General features: G+C 34.1%; 1 protein-coding gene across 1 annotated transcript; it reads right to left on the bottom strand.

Moving 5' to 3' along the window:
• Positions 1-1,473: 1,473 nt before the first annotated feature.
• On the bottom strand, positions 1,474-5,135 carry LOC113228866 (G protein-activated inward rectifier potassium channel 4-like). Its single transcript, XM_026462287.1, has 3 exons — positions 5,044-5,135; positions 2,708-2,817; positions 1,474-2,513 (listed from the first exon to the last, which is right to left on the bottom strand). The coding sequence occupies exons 1-3, from the start codon at positions 5,133-5,135 to the stop codon at positions 1,474-1,476; spliced, it is 1,242 nt and encodes a 413-aa protein (XP_026318072.1).
• Positions 5,136-20,997: the final 15,862 nt, after the last annotated feature.

Raw genomic sequence — 20,997 nt, 5'->3', positions numbered from 1 at the left:
TTCCCTAACGACCGTTAGAAAACTTTAAAATTCGCCATATCTTTTCCCAAGCTCTGCAGGGACCACATTTTATCAATGAAAATCAAATATAACACTGCCACGTTCGTACAATCCCGGTGTGAACTAAACACATATCTTATATCCTCGATTTAATACAGACTTTATGTCAAGTTAATACAGAATAGTCTAGATTGCACCGTTTTGATTTAATGTGTAGCTCGCGTTCTCGGGTATACAGTCACGTACTATATTGCTCCGATCTCGCTCGTCTGCTCTCACCTGAAACTGGAAGATTCATGCTGCAAATAACGTTGAACTATAAAAAAGAATTTTAAATCTTCAAGGCGTTATAGTCAAACCCCTTATGGAATGATTAGCAATTACCCATAATGGATCCAATTCGTTATTAAACGATCAGGCAGAAGCTTTCCACTGATTAAAAAGTAAATAAGAGCTTTATTACAGGAATACATCAAACAGAACTTACTTTTGCTCTATCGTAGTTCTAAACAAAACACAGCAGTTTATATGCAAATAATTAAGTTACACTTGTAATTTTTGACCTCTAACCGCACTCACCACTTGAAAAGTTCAACTATCAAGACCCGACATTAACACATAACCCTCTGAATTTAAGTGCCTAACGGAGAAGATACTCTCATATTTCATAATTTATCTTATATAGGGTGTAACAAAAAAGTACGCTCGTAATTCCGCTGTTAATCGTACATAATAATGACAAAAGGCTTTAGCAAAAAATATTTCGAATTATTAAAAATAAGGTCGGCCTGCTTTATTACAACCTGTATAACAATTAATTCCTAAACATAGTTTAAAGTTTAGCTAATTAATCGGAAGTACTTTATCTTCAACGCTCTACTACATAATCTTTTGATGAACTCTACATATTATCAGACAGCATTCATTGCTGCTTCTAAAACTATTTTGGATCTGAAAATGTCAACAAAGACTTTGATGTATATAAAATATAGCGATTATAACTGGTTGTCTCATATTCACAGTTGATTGGAGTATCCTCTGTTAGAAGTTAAGGAACGCAGTCGAGCTCGGAAACTTAGAAACTTGCCTAAATCGATGGTCCGTAAATAATGAAGAGTCGTTTATATATACATTATATCCGTGCCCAACTATGCTAGTGATTTGTCATCGAAATTGGAGCCTCAATCAGGTCTGCTACCTTTGAGAAAATGGGGCGCACGTGATTAGTTTCAAAGCTCTTCTTGTAATAAATTTGATTCTAGAAATTGGTTGGCTTTTTACTTATTAGTACAATAAAATGTATGGTCAATCGTTTCAGATTTATAATAAATAACACGCAAATAGCAAAATGGTTGTTTTTCGTTTCGTACGATTTCTTATAAATAGAAGTCAAATTTCCTTATCAAAGCATTAACGACTAATTCCCAACAAGGTCTTCATTGCTGATTGGCTCTTAAAACAAATACGGCTTAGTCATATATCTTCTTTATTACTATCCAAACACAGTAAAGCATTTCTACATTCTTCAGCTGAACACAAAGGAGTATCAACTTGCTCCGTAGAACCTAACCTCGAAAAATCCACATCATACATATCTTTATCTAAATCATAACAAATCATAGATGTAAAACGATGTCCCCATAAAATATCATGTTTGGTATAACTAGATTTCGCTTGTACTGGTTGTCCAGTAGTTTCAATTACTCCTTCAAATACTACTAAAATTTCTAAAGCCCCACACAGCAAATCAGCAGCAGATATATTGTACAAAGGACTACGCTCGTCTATTACATGTATCACTGATAAAGGCCACAGAAAAAATGTAGACTCACAACCTTCTATTTTAGTCGCTAAGCTAATTTGCTCATTGCTATCTACAAATTCATCCTTATCATTTGTCTTCAAAACAAATGCAGCTACTTTAATATTCAGTATTCTGGACTTCCTCATATCACCGACTCTAAATACAAGACATAATTCTTCATCTCTAGAGTTTATAACAGCTTGTTTACTGAAAAGAATAGTTTGAGCCCTGGATTTTGGTCTAGTCAACTTTGCGAACAAAATACCAACCAAAAAGGCTTGGCATATAGAACTTAAGATGCATTGTAAACACATAGCAACAATAGCTTGTGGACATTCTAAAGTTATAGATCTTCTACCATAGGCAACTGTAGTATGGACTTCGACACTAAAAAGAAAACTAGATGTAAATCCGTAAATATGTTCGACGCACGGTACCCAGGTGTTATTGTTGGAAGAGAGATGTTCCTCTAACAAGTCTTCATGTTTCCAAGCGATGAACCAGTAGACGAAACCGAAGAACATCCAATCAATGGTAAAGGCCATAAAGAAATTGATTAATGTCCATCGCCATCTAGCTTCAACCATTGTAATGAACCAGTTCGAGAGAAGAAACTTATTGGAGATAGCTTTTTCGATGTTCAACTCTCCATTTCTGAAGACAATTCGTTTGTGGTGCCGAGAATAGTTTCGGGTGTGATGAACTGATCCTGAAAAGATGTAATTGCTATTCTCAAATACTAAAGCTTCAAAGAAAAAGAGGATTAAGATGACTAAACACAAACGTTACAATAGTTTCTATAATAGTTTCCGTATTTACATTTAAAAATTTTTCTTTTTCACTAAACGCTCCTTCAATATTAGACTACAAAGACCTATAAAGCTAGGAAAAGAAACTACTTACTTTTTCTTGGATAGTAAACCCCGGGCGTCACTGCCATATCCTCATTCAAAGATTCCTCATCTTGATAGAACGCGACCTCTCTCTTTCTCATGGATTTGGTCTCCATTATCCTAGAAATAAAACAACAATTACCTTAAAATTGCTAAGTTAAATATTTTGTTAAACGTTAAATGAGAAGTTAAATAAAACAATTTTAGAAGTTTTGATGTATGTGGGAACTCCATTATTATAGGGTGCCACAGATTAAATTCAAAGCACTTGCCTGTACTTAAATAAAATTTCTAATATTCCGCTGTAGTACGTTATAAAACTAAGACACAATCGTCGTAACTAAATCATACGAAAATAATTTTCTAAGAATAGAATTACAGATAATATTGTTACTTATATAGGGTGCCTATAAATAAATTAGTATCATTTTACACCCAATAAGTGTTGTCTGGATAATAGTTCGGTTTTTACAATATGGTTATATATACAATCTCGTTGAAATGACACAGAATGGAAACGTCGAGAAAAATACGTTGACTAGATTGAGGATGTCCTTTAAAAAGGCCAGACCAAACGTTCGCAGAGACGACTAGCATCTACGAAAGGATTAAAACAAGTGAAGGAGGCGAAGGACTGCATATACCTGGGTAGTCGCAAATAGTGGAAACCTATAGTAAATATGAGTTTATCTTTTGAAACTCTACTATGAACGTTCACACTCTATATAAGGCTGACGTAGAAGATAAGATAATAGTTACCTGTATTTATTTTGAGATTCAATTGAATTTAATTGTTACACTTTCACTATTTACGTAATTTTATTAGATACAAACTTGGTAATATATGTATTTAAGTTCACTACCTCTTCAGGCACAGACAATACACTAATCAGAACAGGCAAATCTTAAACTACCGTACAAATATGCAAAACAATGTAAAGATTCTTTTGTTTTTACATTATTTTGTAATAATTAAGGTGCATCTAATACTGTGTGATAAAAAAACACCATGTAATTGAAGGGACCTTGTTTGATTAAGATATTATTATGCAAGTTTATTATATTAAAGAAATTAATAAGTTATGTCTATTAGCAGTTTTCCCAAATATACTACATTTCGTTGAAACCATGCTGCGTCACGACAATCTCACTCGACGATATCGGTCATTCAGTTTTTGTAAATACGAGTAAATTTTATGCAAAATTTCGTACCAAAATTTCTTAGTATTTGCAAACGCAATAAATTGAATTGCAAATATTTCTTCACGTTTTCACGGGCATAGGATCGTCGTAATATACATTTTTGACAAAAACAGAAAGAAATTGTTACTAGAAAAGCAGATATTATTGTATTCAGGCGTATCATTGACTTACAAATAAATGGACGACGGGTCTAATACAAAAACCACGAAAAAAATGTCCCAAGTCAACCTATTTAAACGTAGTAACATGTAAAGGAATATGAGAAAGCTAAAACGTTGAATTTAAATTGTAATGTCATCGCAGTACTATCTAATTTTGCTTGCTTCGCTGTCAGTCGAACACACGAATACTAAAGCGTGAATGACGCTCTGTATACGATTTTAACGCCCTATAAGTTCGGACACTTTTTAGCGCGGACCCGACGTCCATATAATTGTAAGTCAATGACGCGTATTTAAAAAATGCAAATCAACTTGTATGTAAATATAATTTTCGAAATTGTCAATTATTAATTTTCAATTTTATTATTGATTAAAGTGTTGTTTACTGTACTGTATACAGAGTCTTGAATGTTTAATAAGGTTCTTGCGTTAACAGAGCACACCTTGTCATTTCTTACAGCATTAAATGCATTTTATAATATAGGTCGTCATATCATCACGGCTTTCAACTTTATTTCAATAAACAAAACGTTACAGCCCATAAAAAGAAATCACGCGGAGTGAGCTCCCGGTGATTTGACTCGTTGACAATATACTGGCTTCATGGCAAAAACTGTCGCAAGTCACGCGCGTAATGATGTGGTGCACCATCCTGTGTGTAACGGCAAGAGACACATCTAAAATTCGGTAATCACACACTGCTACATACTGAGATAGATGCCTCCAGCTCCGTGTTTCTCAATAAAATTCACATTTACACTAAAGCACCCTAAATGCACAATCTTCTCTCATACGTGGTTTTTGAAACTACTTGTGCTCGTTGTGGAAATTCAAAAGTTCGACTTTGCATGTGACGTGCTGCTGCTCACTTGCTCGTTTCTCCTGAAAATATTAATGTCAACTTCGATGGATATTTTTTGTTTTTGTAATATAAGTTGGTAGTATAAACCGACCATAACTGTTCTGGAACCCCTGGGCTCACCAAGCCTTGAACTCGTAGGTGATGCTGACCATATCATGGAGTTTTTGAATTTCGTAAAGGCTCTCTCTATCGTCAATGTGTACATGGTTCATCTCGTAATACTCGTAACGTGACAGATGCTTAAACGAGAATGTCAAATCATGTGTGCATTTGCGTTATCAGGCCATTGCAGAGCTATTGTCGACGGCGGCGATGCCCGTCGAATTTCTCTCTTTCCTCATATGCTTTCTGCGTAATGTATTTATGTAATTTTTACTTTACTCTATTCGTGCGCTAATTTTAATGAGAGACAATTTTTGAAATAAACAATACTGAAAAAATATTTTCATTAATGTCTTCTATTTTAGTGACCCATAGTGGGTAGAAATATACAGTGTTTTTAACACTACATTTAAGTAACAAAGTTATTAAAAAACCTTTTATTTTTTAAATATATAGAAATTTAATAAAGGTTCCGTTCAACCCTTCGTTTTATTAAAAATAATTAAAATCACAAATCTTTTGTTTGTAAAATGCGAACGGTTAATAATAATGGACCGAGTATCGCTCCCTGGGGTATATTTTGCTATCCAGTGAATAAATAATCTGAGGCAGTGAATAATTATAAATTTTAATCTATATTTACAAGAATGCATAATTTCAGATTACTTTTGGGTTATGGTTATGAACGATGATTCCAATGTGTTTCTTTACTCCTATACTTATGATTTAACTTTAAGTGGAGATTTATTAGAATTATAAACAAAACAACAATATAACGTAATTAAAGCACATTAAAGAAGGAACTTTAAAGGAAAAAAAAATACGTGACGTCTACACTAAAAAAATGTGTGTTAATAATCGTCAAATTATGTTAGCGGTAGATGAAAATAACAACTTATAGGATTAAGCACATATGTATTGTATGAACGCAATTTAAAGTTGTAGAATTCAAATCAATAAACTCAAACAAATCTCTTAAATCATCAAAACCAAAGCACTTAATAATAATGGACCAAAAACGGCTCCCCGGGGGAGAACTCTAGAACAAATCTATTGCTATCATCAGCTCCCCTATCGCATAATTCATTACAACATTACCTAACGTAAGAAAATGTTTGGAAAGCATCCGTTTTATCGAAAGCCGGGTCGTAGTAGCTCGAAATTGTAGGGTTTTGGGGCAAATCCTTATAGTGGTACACTATCAAAAGCAAATGGGAAATCTTCACATTCATAAGTATTGAAGAACATTATCCGCCACTTTAAAATATACCTATGTATGTGTATACTCAATAAAGTCATATACTTCAATTTTCATGTCACATATCTGTATAGATAAGTGTATTTAGAGGAATATAAATTAAACTTTGAATCAATAGTACCAATATGGTAATTATATTGCCCAAGATGTTAAGTACTAAGACAGTTAAATAAGTACTGGTTGCTCAATAGCCGGAACGTGTAATTCTAAACTAAAATATACAAAACCAGACAATAGACAAGATATACAATTTTGCCATTATGCAACATCTTCTGGGAAATACCGGGTGAAAAGGGATTGTGACAGATGACAGGCAATCCCTCCGCATCGGCGATGTTTGTCATTCTATTAGCAAGGAAAACATCTTCAGTCTGGCTATAGTTTCCTATTCTTTGCCCTTCCTACAGGATGTTTGGGATGATATGCGTGAAATTGAAAGAGATACTGTGATAGTTTTGTTTTTCGTGTACATTAATTTGTTTGGGAAATAAGTGTTAATTCCGTACTCAATTTGAATCAAACACTTAGAAATTAATACAATTTTGTCGAAAATATCTTTATCACTACGAAGAAAATATGGTGTTAAAATGAAATCCATGTTCAGCAGCGTGTAATTGTGAATTGATAGAGGAGCAAATGTTAAAATATTTGGGATTTTTATTATTTCTTAATTGATGATCACTTTCTATTATTTCCAACGGGTTTTGCTTTAAGATAATATTCACGAAAATCAATTGTACGACCGATTCCAATCGTTTACATATATGATATGAATACATGTGAATTAATGTAAAAAATTAAAATACAGTTTTAATTCGAATAGCGAAGAATTATTTCGTTTTTCATTTCCCACTATTATTACTACTAAAATAAACAATTGTATTATGATTTCACGAAATGTTCATTTATTTTATTTCTGCTGTCAGCTTTCCTTTTCACACGTCCCAAAACATACAAGTGCAAGGAAGATTATTTGTTTTATCATATCCAAACAATAATAATAATAATTAATTTGTGTGATTTCATTAGAACGTTGGGACTTATTTGCGAAAGGAACACAGAAATTGTTACTGGATCCCTTTGTAGGAGCCAGTATCTTACTGTTTTGGATGTCTATATAATTGTAATGAAATCTATGCCTTATCCCTTAAGCTTTAGGTTCAGTAAAAGAAACTTTACGTATAATATAGAAACAATCACAGAAAATGCCTACATAATATCTTGAACTCACATACGAAGCCACCTCTTACGTCACCATTCTTTGTACAAATACTTTAATAGCCTGCGTCTTAGGGGATTAAAACATATTAGAATATGCTGCATAGTGACCAGATAACCATAATTTAAGTGTAACATAATTCATTGCTGCACAGCCATGATCACTCATTTTATATATCCCACTATTAGGGCCAGACACGTGGGATGGAGACTTCGCACATTTTCCAAAGATTGTGACCATTCTTTGACTTGCCTACCATAACCTTTTCAAAAACAATCTTATTTCAAGGAAAGTTTAAAGTAAGCTTATTATACTTAATTATATTATATTATATAAAATTAAACTAGTGGAGTAATTTCACAAAAAATAATTGAATATCAATTTAATAAAAATTTAATTAATACAGTGAATAGCGACATCTCTCGCCAGGACTGGCAGCTGTAAAGGTACTAACTGGGTGATACATCTCTCATAGATGGCGCTACGACTAAAAAGTCGTTGAAAAACCAAGTACAAAGACACGACGTAAGCACATAGAAAAATTCGTGAGGTCCGTTGGTTCGTTCCGTGGCTTAGTTGGTATAGCGTCTGGCACGGTATGCAAGAAGATGTCGGTTCGAATCCAACCGGATCGAAGGAATTTTTTCTGAGTGTTCGATCTTTGTATTAATAATTATAACAAACTAGTGGAGTAATTTCACAAAAAATAATTGAATATCAATTTAATAAAAATTTAATTAATACAGTGAATAGCGACATCTCTCACCAGGACTGGTAGCTGTAAAGGTACTAACTGGGTGATAAATCTGTCATAGATTTCTCATAGATGGCGCTACGACTAAAAAGTCGTTGAAAAACCAAGTACAAAGACACGACGCAAGCATATAGAAAAATTCGTGAGGTCCGTTGGTTCGTTCCGTGGCTTAGTTGGTATAGCGTCTGGCACGGTATGCAAGAAGATGTCGGTTCGAATCCGACCGGATCGAAGGAATTTTTTCTGAGTGTTCGATCTTTGTATTAATAATTATAACAAACTAGTGGAGTAATTTCACAAAAAATAATTGAATATCAATTGAATAAAAATTTAATTAAGCTCATTATAATATTACTCATATTAGTACCATGATAAACCTGTCAACCAAGTAATGTATTATTGCTAAAGTGATTGAAATAACAAAATGATTTTATAATTGTTTATTCCTTACTAAAAAATGAAAGAAATAACGCTATATGCTTTTGTATAGTGCCATATCTTTCTTTTTTGGTGTTCCGAATCGTCTAATCGCAGCATAATGTTTAAGAACTTAATGTTATTTACATTCAGAGATATTCAGAAAGTATGTAATAGTAAAATCTGTTAAAATTACGTTGTTTTCAATTATTTTTCCGCGTTTTCATGAAGAAAAATAAATAAAACAAACTGAGTCTTGATTGTCACGTTGTGTATTCGGAATTATAGTCTAATGTCAACTATTAGTATCGCCAAGGAGCATATAGATGTCGCTGTCATAATTTTACGAAATAAATATCGCGTATTTTTATTTAAAGACAAATTATTTCCTATGTACTACTAAACAAAAAAAATGAACAAAATATTGAAGAAATTATATAATTTTACTTAATAACTAAGTTCAACTTCACTTTTAATTGTTACAGATCAATATTTAGACAATAAATTCGAAAATAATATTGTTTCCACTGCGTCCGAGTAACTATTTTAAGATTGGTAAATTTGACAAAAGAACAATATTACTTTAAGTGTTTTCATACACCGTTAGAGAGAAGTTTAGTGTTGTTATTTAATATTCACAAATGCCTTTGCTGTAAAAAAGGGATTATTTTAGAAAAAAATTTCATTTGCTTTAAAGCTTTGAAATTTCTGTTCCAAGACCGAAGGCAGGCCATTTAGAGCTTTAACACAACACAAGTTGGTTTCTAGCGAATTACCAATTTATTTACTTATTTTCTTTATAATATCAAGCGACGGGACGAACAAATCGTGCGCCTGATGGTAAGACAGGTGCACGCCTGTCCATAACAGTTGCAGTGCCACTCAGAGTTTTAAATGTCAAGATCAGTGGGACTTATCCTAGACCAAACTCTTTCGAAAGCTACAGCCACTATACTAATGACCTGCATCCGTTATACTACTGACATACCTTCTCCACTTCGTCCATTTTTTTCATACAAGTCCGTTGATTCTTGATGTTTTTGTCTCTTCCAAGGACACCCTCAATTTACTCTGACTCGGTCTGTATCTCAAATGTTTAAGAGTAGTGGCTCCAATATGGCAACAGACACTGGTTCGAGTCCAGTCAGATCGTAAGGAATTGTTTTTTGCGTAGTTCGATCTTTGTATCAATAAATCCTCAATTTAATTTATATATAAGTACGCCGAGCAACTTTTCGTTACATTTCCTCATGTTACGTGTAAGCTTAGATTTTCATAACCATATTAAAACGGTTTTTCATTTCATCATCATCGTGATACAGATATTAATACATCCTTTTAAAATAAGAAATACTAAGTGTAAGACAGCTGAAGCACTCGTCGAGTGGCGCGAAGAGCTCTCGTCGCGAGTGTGGCTTGGGAGTATAAATTATTAGTGTGAATGAAATAAATGATTTGAAAAATATACACCGGTTTTACTCTTTCCTAAAATTTATGGTACACCTTTGAGAATGCGTCATCGAATATCAAACTTAGGTTCTTAATACATGTGGGCATACAACTGACATTGTACTTGATTTTGAAACTGGTAGAGATATTACTGTAGTATTTCCTTCTAAAGCATCTGCATGGAACACTGAATTTTTGATGATTGGTGGATATTATTAAAAAAATGATTGTGATTAAAACGGTCGACGGAGAGAGTCGAAGGATGGTAGCTTGATGGGACAAACGTTGCTTTTTTATTGAGAGGTCGATACTTTGAATTCGTGCGGGGCATGTTCCTATGACTTTAGCGTCGAAGTTATGTAACATTTAGTAACAATACCAGTGAAGAAAAACATTGTGATTAAAGCCTTGGAGTATGTGTGAAATCCCGAACTCGAAATGAGCTAGCGTGACGGACTGTGGCCTAAATACTGTTTTAGGAAACCCGTGGCTGAGCACGGTGCGGTATAATAATTTGGCGATGATGTAGGATTAATTTTGATAAAGTAATTGAAAATAGTTCTTAGTTGTACTCGCGCAAACGGCTCCTCATTGTTGTTGTTCTCATTAATAAAAAGTTAAGTTAAACATACTCTATGCGAGAGTAGCAGTACCTCGCGCTTTATGTCGCTCTCGCGCAAGTCGCGCCCTATTGTGCCAGCCCTACTGAAGTATTCGTACTTCGCCATAGCATAATATCGTTAAATATAATTATAAAATGCACCTACTACTGTAACAAACCGCAAACCGCAACATATCGCTTTGCACTTATTAATAGTCTCACCTTTTTCTATTACATATTTTAAAATGAACTATATTCGTTTTCGACGCCTTTTTGTGACATATTTGTTATTCTTTAATTGTTTTGGCTTAAAGTTGTCTTTTTTACTTTAGTAAATATCTAACATTGTGTACATACCATCACGCCTGTCTCCCAATAAGGTAGCCAGAGGCAACTGACCTTCATCCGCGACGCTACTTAAATTTCTCTGTTGCTACCTCCTTTTCCGTCAACTTTGTAATACACGTCTTTACATTCTTGGTACTTTAAATCCTTTTTTTAAGGATCAGTTGACTTTTACCAACGTTTGCATTCATTGTTATTCTACTAATATCCACTCTTTCCATGTTACCAAGCCATCGTAGCATTCCGTTTTCTACCTTAGTCATGTTACATCATATTTCACACCGCAACGCTCTGATTACGCTGTCCTTCATTCTGTCTCTAGAATTATACACCATATTTACTGCGCAACGGTTTCATAAATTTTTAAGGGTTTCTTCACTATGTATATTATAATATTGTGAAATAAACTCTGCGAATACATTTTAGCTGGTCTAGCATCGTCAATACCCGGTCTATATTCAAACAATTTGCAAAATCATAACAAAATCTATGATGAAAACAGAACAAAAGCAAAAACTAAATTATTCTCCAACATGCCTTCATAGTTTCGCTTTGTTTCTGACTAAAAACATGGCAAATAAAAAACCTAACATACTCCGTACTGATCGTACTCGATGCAGCACCGTCGTAACTAAACGAGCGAGATTGATTTGGATAGTTGGAATTTTTGAGAAGAAATTCAGCAGTAATAGCATATGCTAGAGAATAGGTGCATTTGTATATTATGTATAAACACGCAAGTGTATAACTTTGCAAGTTTTGTAAAACTTTTTCTGGGAACTTTTAATATGTGTGAATTCTTCATCATCAACCCATTTGTACGTCCCGCTGCTGGGCACGGGTCTTCTCTCAGGCGAAGGTTTTTTAATACAATAGAATAGACATTTATTGCAACACCACAACACATAGATACAAAAAAAACATTGATACCACTTAGACGAGCAAAACAAAATAAAAAAACGTAATAAAAAAAAGACAAAAAAAAATAAAAACTAAACATAACGACTAAAAATGTTGTACTGTTATTGTGTACGGCTGTGGCGTACGCTAAAGACTTCATTCAGCTTATGCCACAGCCGTAATTGACTGTGGCGCTGGTTTTCAACGAGCCCTGAGCTCAGCTGAGTGACGGACGTGTGTCGCAAAATAAAATAAACTGCTTCTATATTTGTGTATGTGCTCTTTATACGTTGTGTTTTTGGAGATAGTCCTACCCGCTGCCCAATTGCGAGAGACTTCACACGTTTTTCGAGGGTTGTGAACCTTCTTCGATGTACACGTTTCATCAGAATGTTTTTCTTCACCCAAAAACTCCTGGTAAATTTTAAATTCAATTTCCCACATAAATTTTGATCAACACGCGGCCTCTACTTCAAAGGGCGTAGGTCAAACTATATATATTATTAATAATATATTTTCTTAAACCATTTTTTTATGATTATCAAGTGACGGGACGAGTAAGTCGTGTAAGCATCACGCTTAAAATTGCAATGGTCTGAGGGGAACCTTCAAAACCGGAACACACACCTCTCACTGCTGTTCATTACTACTTGGCGGCAGAAATACGTTTGACGGGAGTACTTCTCTGGACGAACTCATTCACAACGAGCTCTACTGCTTCTTTTTATTTCCGTTTAATGTTAAATCAAGTGGTACTAAATCCATGGGAATAGTTGATGAAGTGAAAATGCGCATCAAAGAAGTATCCGACCTTTTCGTATATTAAATATGTTTCAAAAGAGTTATATTTTGTGATTATTTTCAAGTCAGGTGTAAAAATTGCGTTGGTAGCACAATAATTCTGATTGATCCCATGATATTACAATAAAAAAGTGCAAAATTTTATGCTCAGTCTCTTCTTGTGTAGATGTTTTATCCTAAAAGTTTTAAAATCAAACATCTGAAGTAAATATTCAGGATTCTTTGTTATAAAACCATTATTATTTCCAATTTGTACCAACTCGTATAAAACGTGTGAATCATTGTATTTAATATCGATGTTACATAGCTAAAAGAAAGGTGTGGGTTTCAAAACCCTCCCCTGAGGTACACCTCACCGAAATATACGAGAATTAATGAAAGATCCAACAATGCACGTCGTTTTCCCTAACCGTTTGCAAGTATATGAGGGTTCGAACAAAACACAAAGATTATGGAAGCTACGCTGATGAAATTCTTATGCTGATAGCTAATAATGCTCTGGCAGCTAACCTATACACGTGGCTATACTTCAGAGAGAAAAATGGTTTATGCTTCCTCGTTTTTCATATATGTTTATAATGGCGGAGATAATTTACTAAACTTATAACCAACTTTAGTTAGGCTGATTGACATCATCGCTAACCCAATACAATCTTATTATCAATTCTTACAAACATACATAACTTTTAATGAATTTAAAACAATTTTATCAAGCAAATCGTTCCCACATTATGATATCACCACTTTTATCGCAATAGAATGAAAAGTACATTTTATGTACGCACGTAGATCTGTCTATTTGGTACTTAATCCGTTGATAAAAATATTCTGATAAACAACAAATCAAGGCAGACGGAAATAGAAATTTCTGCAAATATGATTTTAAGCAATATTTACATCGCATTAGGTAAATAAAATAATTCTTCTATAGAAAATATGTTTAATTCAATACAGTATGCAGTGAGTCTGTAGTTTTAGTATTTGTGTGTTCAGACACGCTACGTCAGTTTTTAACCGACTTCAAAAAAAGGAGGTTCTCAATTCGATCGTGTTTTTTTACATGTTACATGATAACTTCGGCATTTGTGAACCAATTTTAATGATTCCTTTTTTTTGGAAAGAGAGTACCTTAGTATTGCTCCCATTTAAACTTGAAGAATAGTCCACCTTTAAAGGTGGCAAACTAGGGGATGGACACTTTCCGATAACCGATTTCAGTAAAAGTTGGCAAATAGATGTAATTCCACGAAGTTTTGAGATCGGTTTTTTTAGTTAGTTAAATATTAAGATAAGGTCTGGTTAATATTTAGTGAACGTTTCATTAAAATCGGTTGACGAAATAAAAATAATAAAAGATTAATTACATAAACAATAAAGTACATATATAGGAATATAGTGCGTGCGCTGGCCGTACGTTTGAATATACGTAAAATTACCATGCTGTACAAACCCGTGGTAGCCTAGTGGTTTGACATACCGCCTCCCAAGTAGAGGTCGTGGGTTCAAATCCGGGCTTGCACCTCTGAGCTTACATGCGAAATTTAATTGAAATTTACCATGAGCTTATCGGCAAAGGAAATATCATCCTGATGAGGCCTGCACGACGAAAAACGTCGTAGTGTGAAGCTGCCACCCCGCATTGGGTCAGCGTGGTGGACTATGGCCTAATACCCTCGCCTAAGAGGACACCCGTGTCCCCGTGTCCAGAAGTGGGAAGTATAAATGGCTAGCTTTTTCTTGGGCCGAGTGTCGAACAGTCGACAACTCCTGAGCATGTATTGTAGAGAGGCGAAACACGTGTCGGCTATATTTTTGATGACGTTTTTTGTGATTGTAGTTGCATTTGTATGATTAATTGTATGCGAAGGGAGGGTGGTAAAATTAACAGCATAGAAAATATTCGTTAAAGTCAAAGTCAAAGTCAAAGATTATTTATTCCATAGGTAAAATAAATTTACACTTGAAAACGTCACATTTTAGCTACTGCTCGTTCACTACGCTGACCTCCAAGAGAAGAACGAACAAGAAACTCTAGGGATTGCTCCTTTCAAATAAATTTAAATGCTATGGAATACACTTTGAATCTAATTTGTGTGGATTCTGGAGCCGTGTAGTCTTTCCATACATTTTTATCTTATACGTAGTCTTCAATTTTGTAATATGCAATGTTTTAATGTAGTTTTTAAACTTAGGAAATGATAAACTTAATATATGCTCCGGAATCTTATTGTAAAACGTATACAGTTCCCCATAAAAGAGTTGTTTACCTTGGTTAAACGAAATCGTGGTACCATGAGTTTGGACTTAGCTCTAAGGTCAATATTATGGATATCTTCTTTCTTATTGAAATTATGTATATATTTACGGGCATATAAAATATTTGAGTAAATGTACTGTGATCCCACAGTCATGATACCAGTCTCCTTAAACTTTTCTCTGAGAGAAACCCGAGAGCCTAGACGGTACACAGTAATATTGACGTGACTCTATTTTGGCAAAACAGAAACAAATGGAGAAAAATTTCTTAGTGTTCATTCTTCGTGTTAATAATAAATTAGTGGAGTAAAATTAATATAATGGTAATAAAACATCATAATATCAATCAATATTAAAATCCTTCAATACATCATTACAATCAATATTAAAATTTAGTAGCAATGTGAGCTACCGGTTTTTAAGGGTAAGGGTGCTGGTGAAATTACAAGCAAATGGGACTTGTCAACTTATGTCCCAGGGTGACCGGCGCAGTGGCAGTGCCCGAAGACCTTTGCGATTTAAACTTCTGAGTGGCACTGCACGTATTATGGACAGACGTGTCGCTTACCACCAGGCGCGTGATTTATACGTCCCGTTACTTGGTATTTTAAAAATCAGACAGCCGTTAAGGTATCTGTTTGAGTGAAGCAAAAAGTTTCATAGATTTGTCACAGGTGGCTCTACGGCAAAAAAAAAAACAAAAAGCTCAGAGACCAACGCATAGAGAAATTCGTAAATCGTATTTTTAGCTCTAGATTAATAGAACAGAGAGGTCTGGGTTCTGTTAGATCACAGTAATTTTCCTTTGTGTTTGATCTTTGTATTAGTAATTATAAAACATAATCGTGTTCTAGTTCCATTTGTTAACATGGATTTCCACAGAGTAACGCTTGTAATCTATTAAATAAAATCAATATCATTCGAGTCAATTCCCTTTAACATTTTGAAGTATGAACAATGAAAAGAATTAATTCGATAAAAGTTGTTGCTATGAAATTTTAAACAGCTTGGGAATACCGTGGAACTTTGTTTATAATTTTAAGTGGAACTCTAAATTCCGAGGTTTATTCTCTTTGACTACATTAATATCTAAATAATAAGTACTAAACTTTTCGAATTAAACTCTGGTTATGATATCATAATCTGTTATTCTGAAGTTATGACTTTACAAGAACTTTTGCATCACATTTTTTAAATTGTGTTACTGTAACCAATAATTTTGAAACAAGAATATGTTATGAAAATTATTTCACTCTCAACTAAGGCAATAGCAATGGAAGGGTTATACTTTAACACGTAGGTAAGTATGAATATATATAATTGCTTTTGAAAGATAATTCACTTGTTCGCTTTAAATAAAATAATGTAGGGTACGTTAGAAATGTTGATGGCAAAAGGTAATTAGAACTAAATCCTATTCAGCCTTAAACAAAAGCACGCAACATACCTAATATTAAACAATTAAACAATACATTACTTAGGGTCGTGTTCTAGAACTCTACTCAATACTCAAGTCAGGACTTGAGTATTGCAGTGAGCACTGAAAATCATACTCAAGCCATTAGGGTGCTTGAAATCATACTCAAGTCAGCTCAAGTCCTGACTTGAGCATTGAGTAGAGTTCTGGAATACGACCCTAAATTAAATGAGCTGATACAGGATATGTCCTAACGGTGGATGTCATAATTTAATTATAATATAATAATTTAATATTCGAACTTACTTCAAAATAAAGGAGGAGATTCTCATTTCCATTTTTTTTTCTTTTTGTATATATTATACGCGATAATTCGGCATATGAGAACCGTTTTTGGTGTTTCTTTTTTGTTGGAAAGAGGGTACCTCAGTATTGGTCCCATTTAAATTTGAAGGAAATATTCCACCTTTAATGGTGAGGTCAGACGAGCGTAATTTTGTGAGTTGCGCAGTTTGCGCTCGACCGAAATTCGGTTGGAGCGCCAGATGAACGTATTTTATTAAGTTGCTTTTTAAGCGTTTGTACCAAAGTGAACCCTTCCCTCACCCTTACCTCCATCCGCGCCTGTCTCACGATGCGACCGTCCCATTTTGCGTCGTCGTGTGAAACAAACCGTACTTTTATATAAAACCGAATGCAGCGCAAACTACGCAACTCAAACTACGCGACTTAAAACTCACAAAATTACACTCGTCTGACCTCACACTAAGAGTGGCAAACTAATGTATGAATCCGGTTCTAAAAATGACTAATTGCCACTTTCTTCTCTTATTCTTTCTATCTACACATCTTTTTACGGATCTTTCCTACATACACAAATATATTAAAACCTGCCTAAGTGCGGATCTGCGAAATCTTGAGCGAATCACGGCAGATCTACGATTTTTAGATTGTTGTGGCAGAAACCCATCGGATTTATCATCAAAATTATTATGAATGGTGGTAGAGTCACATGCTGTGCTACTTTAACATAATACTCAATAGCGCTTATTTTATATACCCATGATTTATTATAAGATTGTAGCTTATATGCATTGTGTTTTATTCACAAATTATCACTGTAGTATTTGATAAAGATTCCATTAATGAGATGAAATACATTTTTTATTATTGTCAGCCAGCCTCTACCCAGTGTCATTTAATAAGTAATAACATTTCCCGCTCAATTATTAATTTACGATTCTTTGAGACAAAGGACTTTGAAAATTTAATGTTGCATGGAAAGCCTTTGAGATTTTAGGAGCTGTGGAATTTTTTAAAATTTTTAACATGCATTTTATTATAGCTGCCAAGAAATTCTTCTTCGTATTCCCAGAATTCATTCCTTGCTCTTCATTATTTAGATACGTTCTGATGCTGGACATAGGCCTTATATATCTTACAGACCTTATAGACCTCTTCTTCCTTCTCCTCGTCTCCGATGATGGACAGTGTTGTGCTCGGCAGATTCAACGAGCTGCACGCTACACAATGAGCCGACGATGGTGTACTTCTTGCTGTTATTTTAATACTAACATAGTAAACGGCTTATTTTGCGAACAGCATACGTTTTTACATTAAGATTCCGGATCTTATATTAAGATTATCATTTCCTAAGTTTAAAAACTACATTAAAAATATTTTAATTGAAAGTCATATTACAAAACTGAAGAGTATATTTTAGATAAAGATGTATAGTAAGCCAACATGGCTTTAGATTCCTCACAAATTTAATTCAAAGTGGATTAAGTAAATACTAGTTAGTTACGAGTTAAATAAAATAAAATTAATGCTATGGAATACCATAGCAATTAAGTTTATTTGAAAAGAGCAATGCCTAGAGTTTCTTGCTCGTTCTTCTCGGGGAGGTCAGCGTAGTGAACGAGCCATCTGTGAGGAGGTACTTTTATGACTATAGATGTCGCTGTTTAATAATTGTAATTTTTATTGAATGTCACGATGTTTCACCTCCACTTCAACTATTTTGAAATCGAAAATAAAAGGAAGCATAGAAATTTAAGACATGGGCATAGAATGGTTTACTCGGGCAATCATACCTCAGCATTTTACCACAAAAGCTTTTACGTAATGTCGGTCAAAATATACAACAGCATTCCGAATGTTTTTAAAAGATTTACATTACAATTTAAAAATGCTCTTAGTAAATGGTTGAGTTTATTATAGTGTAGACGAGTTTTTTGAAGACAATAACAAATTTGGTGACTAGCGATGTGACATGTTTATTAATAATTGTTTGTTTTCTCTCATATTGTGATGTAATTCAAGTTTATTCTGTGACATTTGAACAATATTGTACACCTTAACTGGTAGACTGTAGAGCACAATCCAATGTAATATTTTACGACCTTATATTGTGCAATAAATGTATTCTTGTTCTTATTATTCTTATTCTTTTTCTTCAATTCAAATCTGAGGTCCCGGGTTCGATCCCCGGCCGGGTGTAGAAAACTTACTTTTCTATATTGTCTCGGGTCTGGGTGTTTGTGGTACCGTCGTTGTTTCCGATTTCCATAACACAAGTGCTATAGCTATTTACTTTAGGATTATGTGATGTTTTCTATTATTTATTTGTACTCCACAAGCCTGTTATAATTTATTAATACAAAGATTTATTTATTTAAGAGTTATTCAACCTTATCCCTTCCTCTCCTTTCCATCAGCGGACCACCCGTGCCGGACTGCGTTGCCACAGTTGGACGGTCAGTTCAATACCGTCCCGCACTAAAAAGTTTGGCAATTCGTTCTTATGCCGAACCATCAAATTGTCGAACCAACTCCCGGCGCATGTATTCCCTCCCCTCTATAACATCGGGTCCTTCAAACGTAGTGTGAAGAAGCATTTGGCCAGACCGGCAAAATGATAGTGACGGAGTGAAGATATTTGTGTTTTCCATCCGTTACTCTCATCTCTGGACTGTATTCGCACTTTCCATCAGGCGCGGTGCAGTCATTTTGCCGAGTCACAATAAAAAAAAAAAAAAAAAAAAAAAGATCAAACAGTAAGGAAAATTCCTTCGATCCGGCTGGATTCGTATTTTAAATATTACCTTAACTTATTCGCTTGAACAAACAAAATTTTACCAATGTTTCACCGTCAGTTCAAAATCATATTAAAACCTGCTAAAACCCTGCAATACTAACGATTTCGTATTTCGGACCAAATGTTAAGTGATAAAAATAACGTTTGAAAGAATTACACGTTACAATTTGTTTTCACCAATGACCAAGCTATAATTACTTTCACATAGTGGACAGCGCCATCTATTAATATAAATATTTTTTTGAGATATCGTAAAAAACCATAACACAGTTTTACAAATATACTTCAGCTGTGCATCGTTAGGGTAAGTCAAACACGTTAATTAATTTTAACTGTTTTTAAAAGAAAATTTTGTAATCTATCCTTTGCTATTTATACTTTAGTTAGTGGACGACAGAATAGCGATTGACTCATTGAAATGTGTTAAATTGTGCCACTAGATGGCACTTGTTTAAAAACTTGTTTAAATAAAAGTACGTCAAATATATATTAATATAGTATAATTGCTATTAGAATTTGTTACAATTTGAGCTATTAACCATCTCTAATTAGAGGAATCGAATTTGATGACTATTCTGCTTAAAGTATTTCTGTAAAATGATTGGGGATACGACTGCACAATAAATAAATGGGTATTTCAACAGCAACGAATTAGTGTTGTGTTAAGGGTCTAAATGGCCTGCCGTCGGTCATGGAACGGACATTCAATTTTAGCTATAAAACCAAAGTTTACACTATAGTTTGGGGCTGCACACATGACACAATATACCAGATACTGCAAATTGTGTAGTGATTAAAATATTTACGATTTAAAGCAAATTAAAGATGATTCTAAAATAATCTCAAAAATTATATTTGACAGTAATTTGTTTAAGACGGGGTGTCGAATGGAGACCGGGAGTCAAACTCCCTGCACCTGTTTCGAATCCAGCTGGATGGAAAGAAATTTTCTTTGTTTGTTCGATCTTTGTATTAGTAATAAAACAATGTAGTGGAATATTTTCCCAAAAAATATGAATGTCATGGTAATAAAAACATCGAAATGAAAATAAATTGTGTAACAAACATACTTTATACGACACACTTTACTAATCAACTTTATTTTCTAAAAATCCGCTAGATGGCATTGACCCCTTTTTACTTAATTTCTACATCGCGGTGTTAAGATTTTCCATCGAATGGTGACTACTTGAACCGAATTTCATTTATGTCTGAGAAACATCAGAACTATCGATAAGTTTCTAGGAGTTGAGTCCTTGTGGGGAGGACTGCCTGGACCTATCTGATAGTTACTTTGTATACTTTTTGCATTTGTACGTATAGTACCGCCGCCACTGGTTAGAATTAACTTGGCACCTTGTATAGTATATGGTATGCTTTTTTGGAAATAGAACCTGAAACTGGACTGGAAGTTTTTACTCAATTTAGTGACGTCACCAAGTACGGTTTAGAACC

This window comes from Hyposmocoma kahamanoa, unplaced genomic scaffold, assembly GCF_003589595.1.
Source record: "Hyposmocoma kahamanoa isolate Upper Pololo Valley unplaced genomic scaffold, ASM358959v1 245, whole genome shotgun sequence".
Taxonomy (NCBI): Eukaryota; Metazoa; Arthropoda; class Insecta; order Lepidoptera; family Cosmopterigidae; genus Hyposmocoma; species Hyposmocoma kahamanoa.
This window is presented reverse-complemented; position numbering and strand designations above follow the sequence as displayed.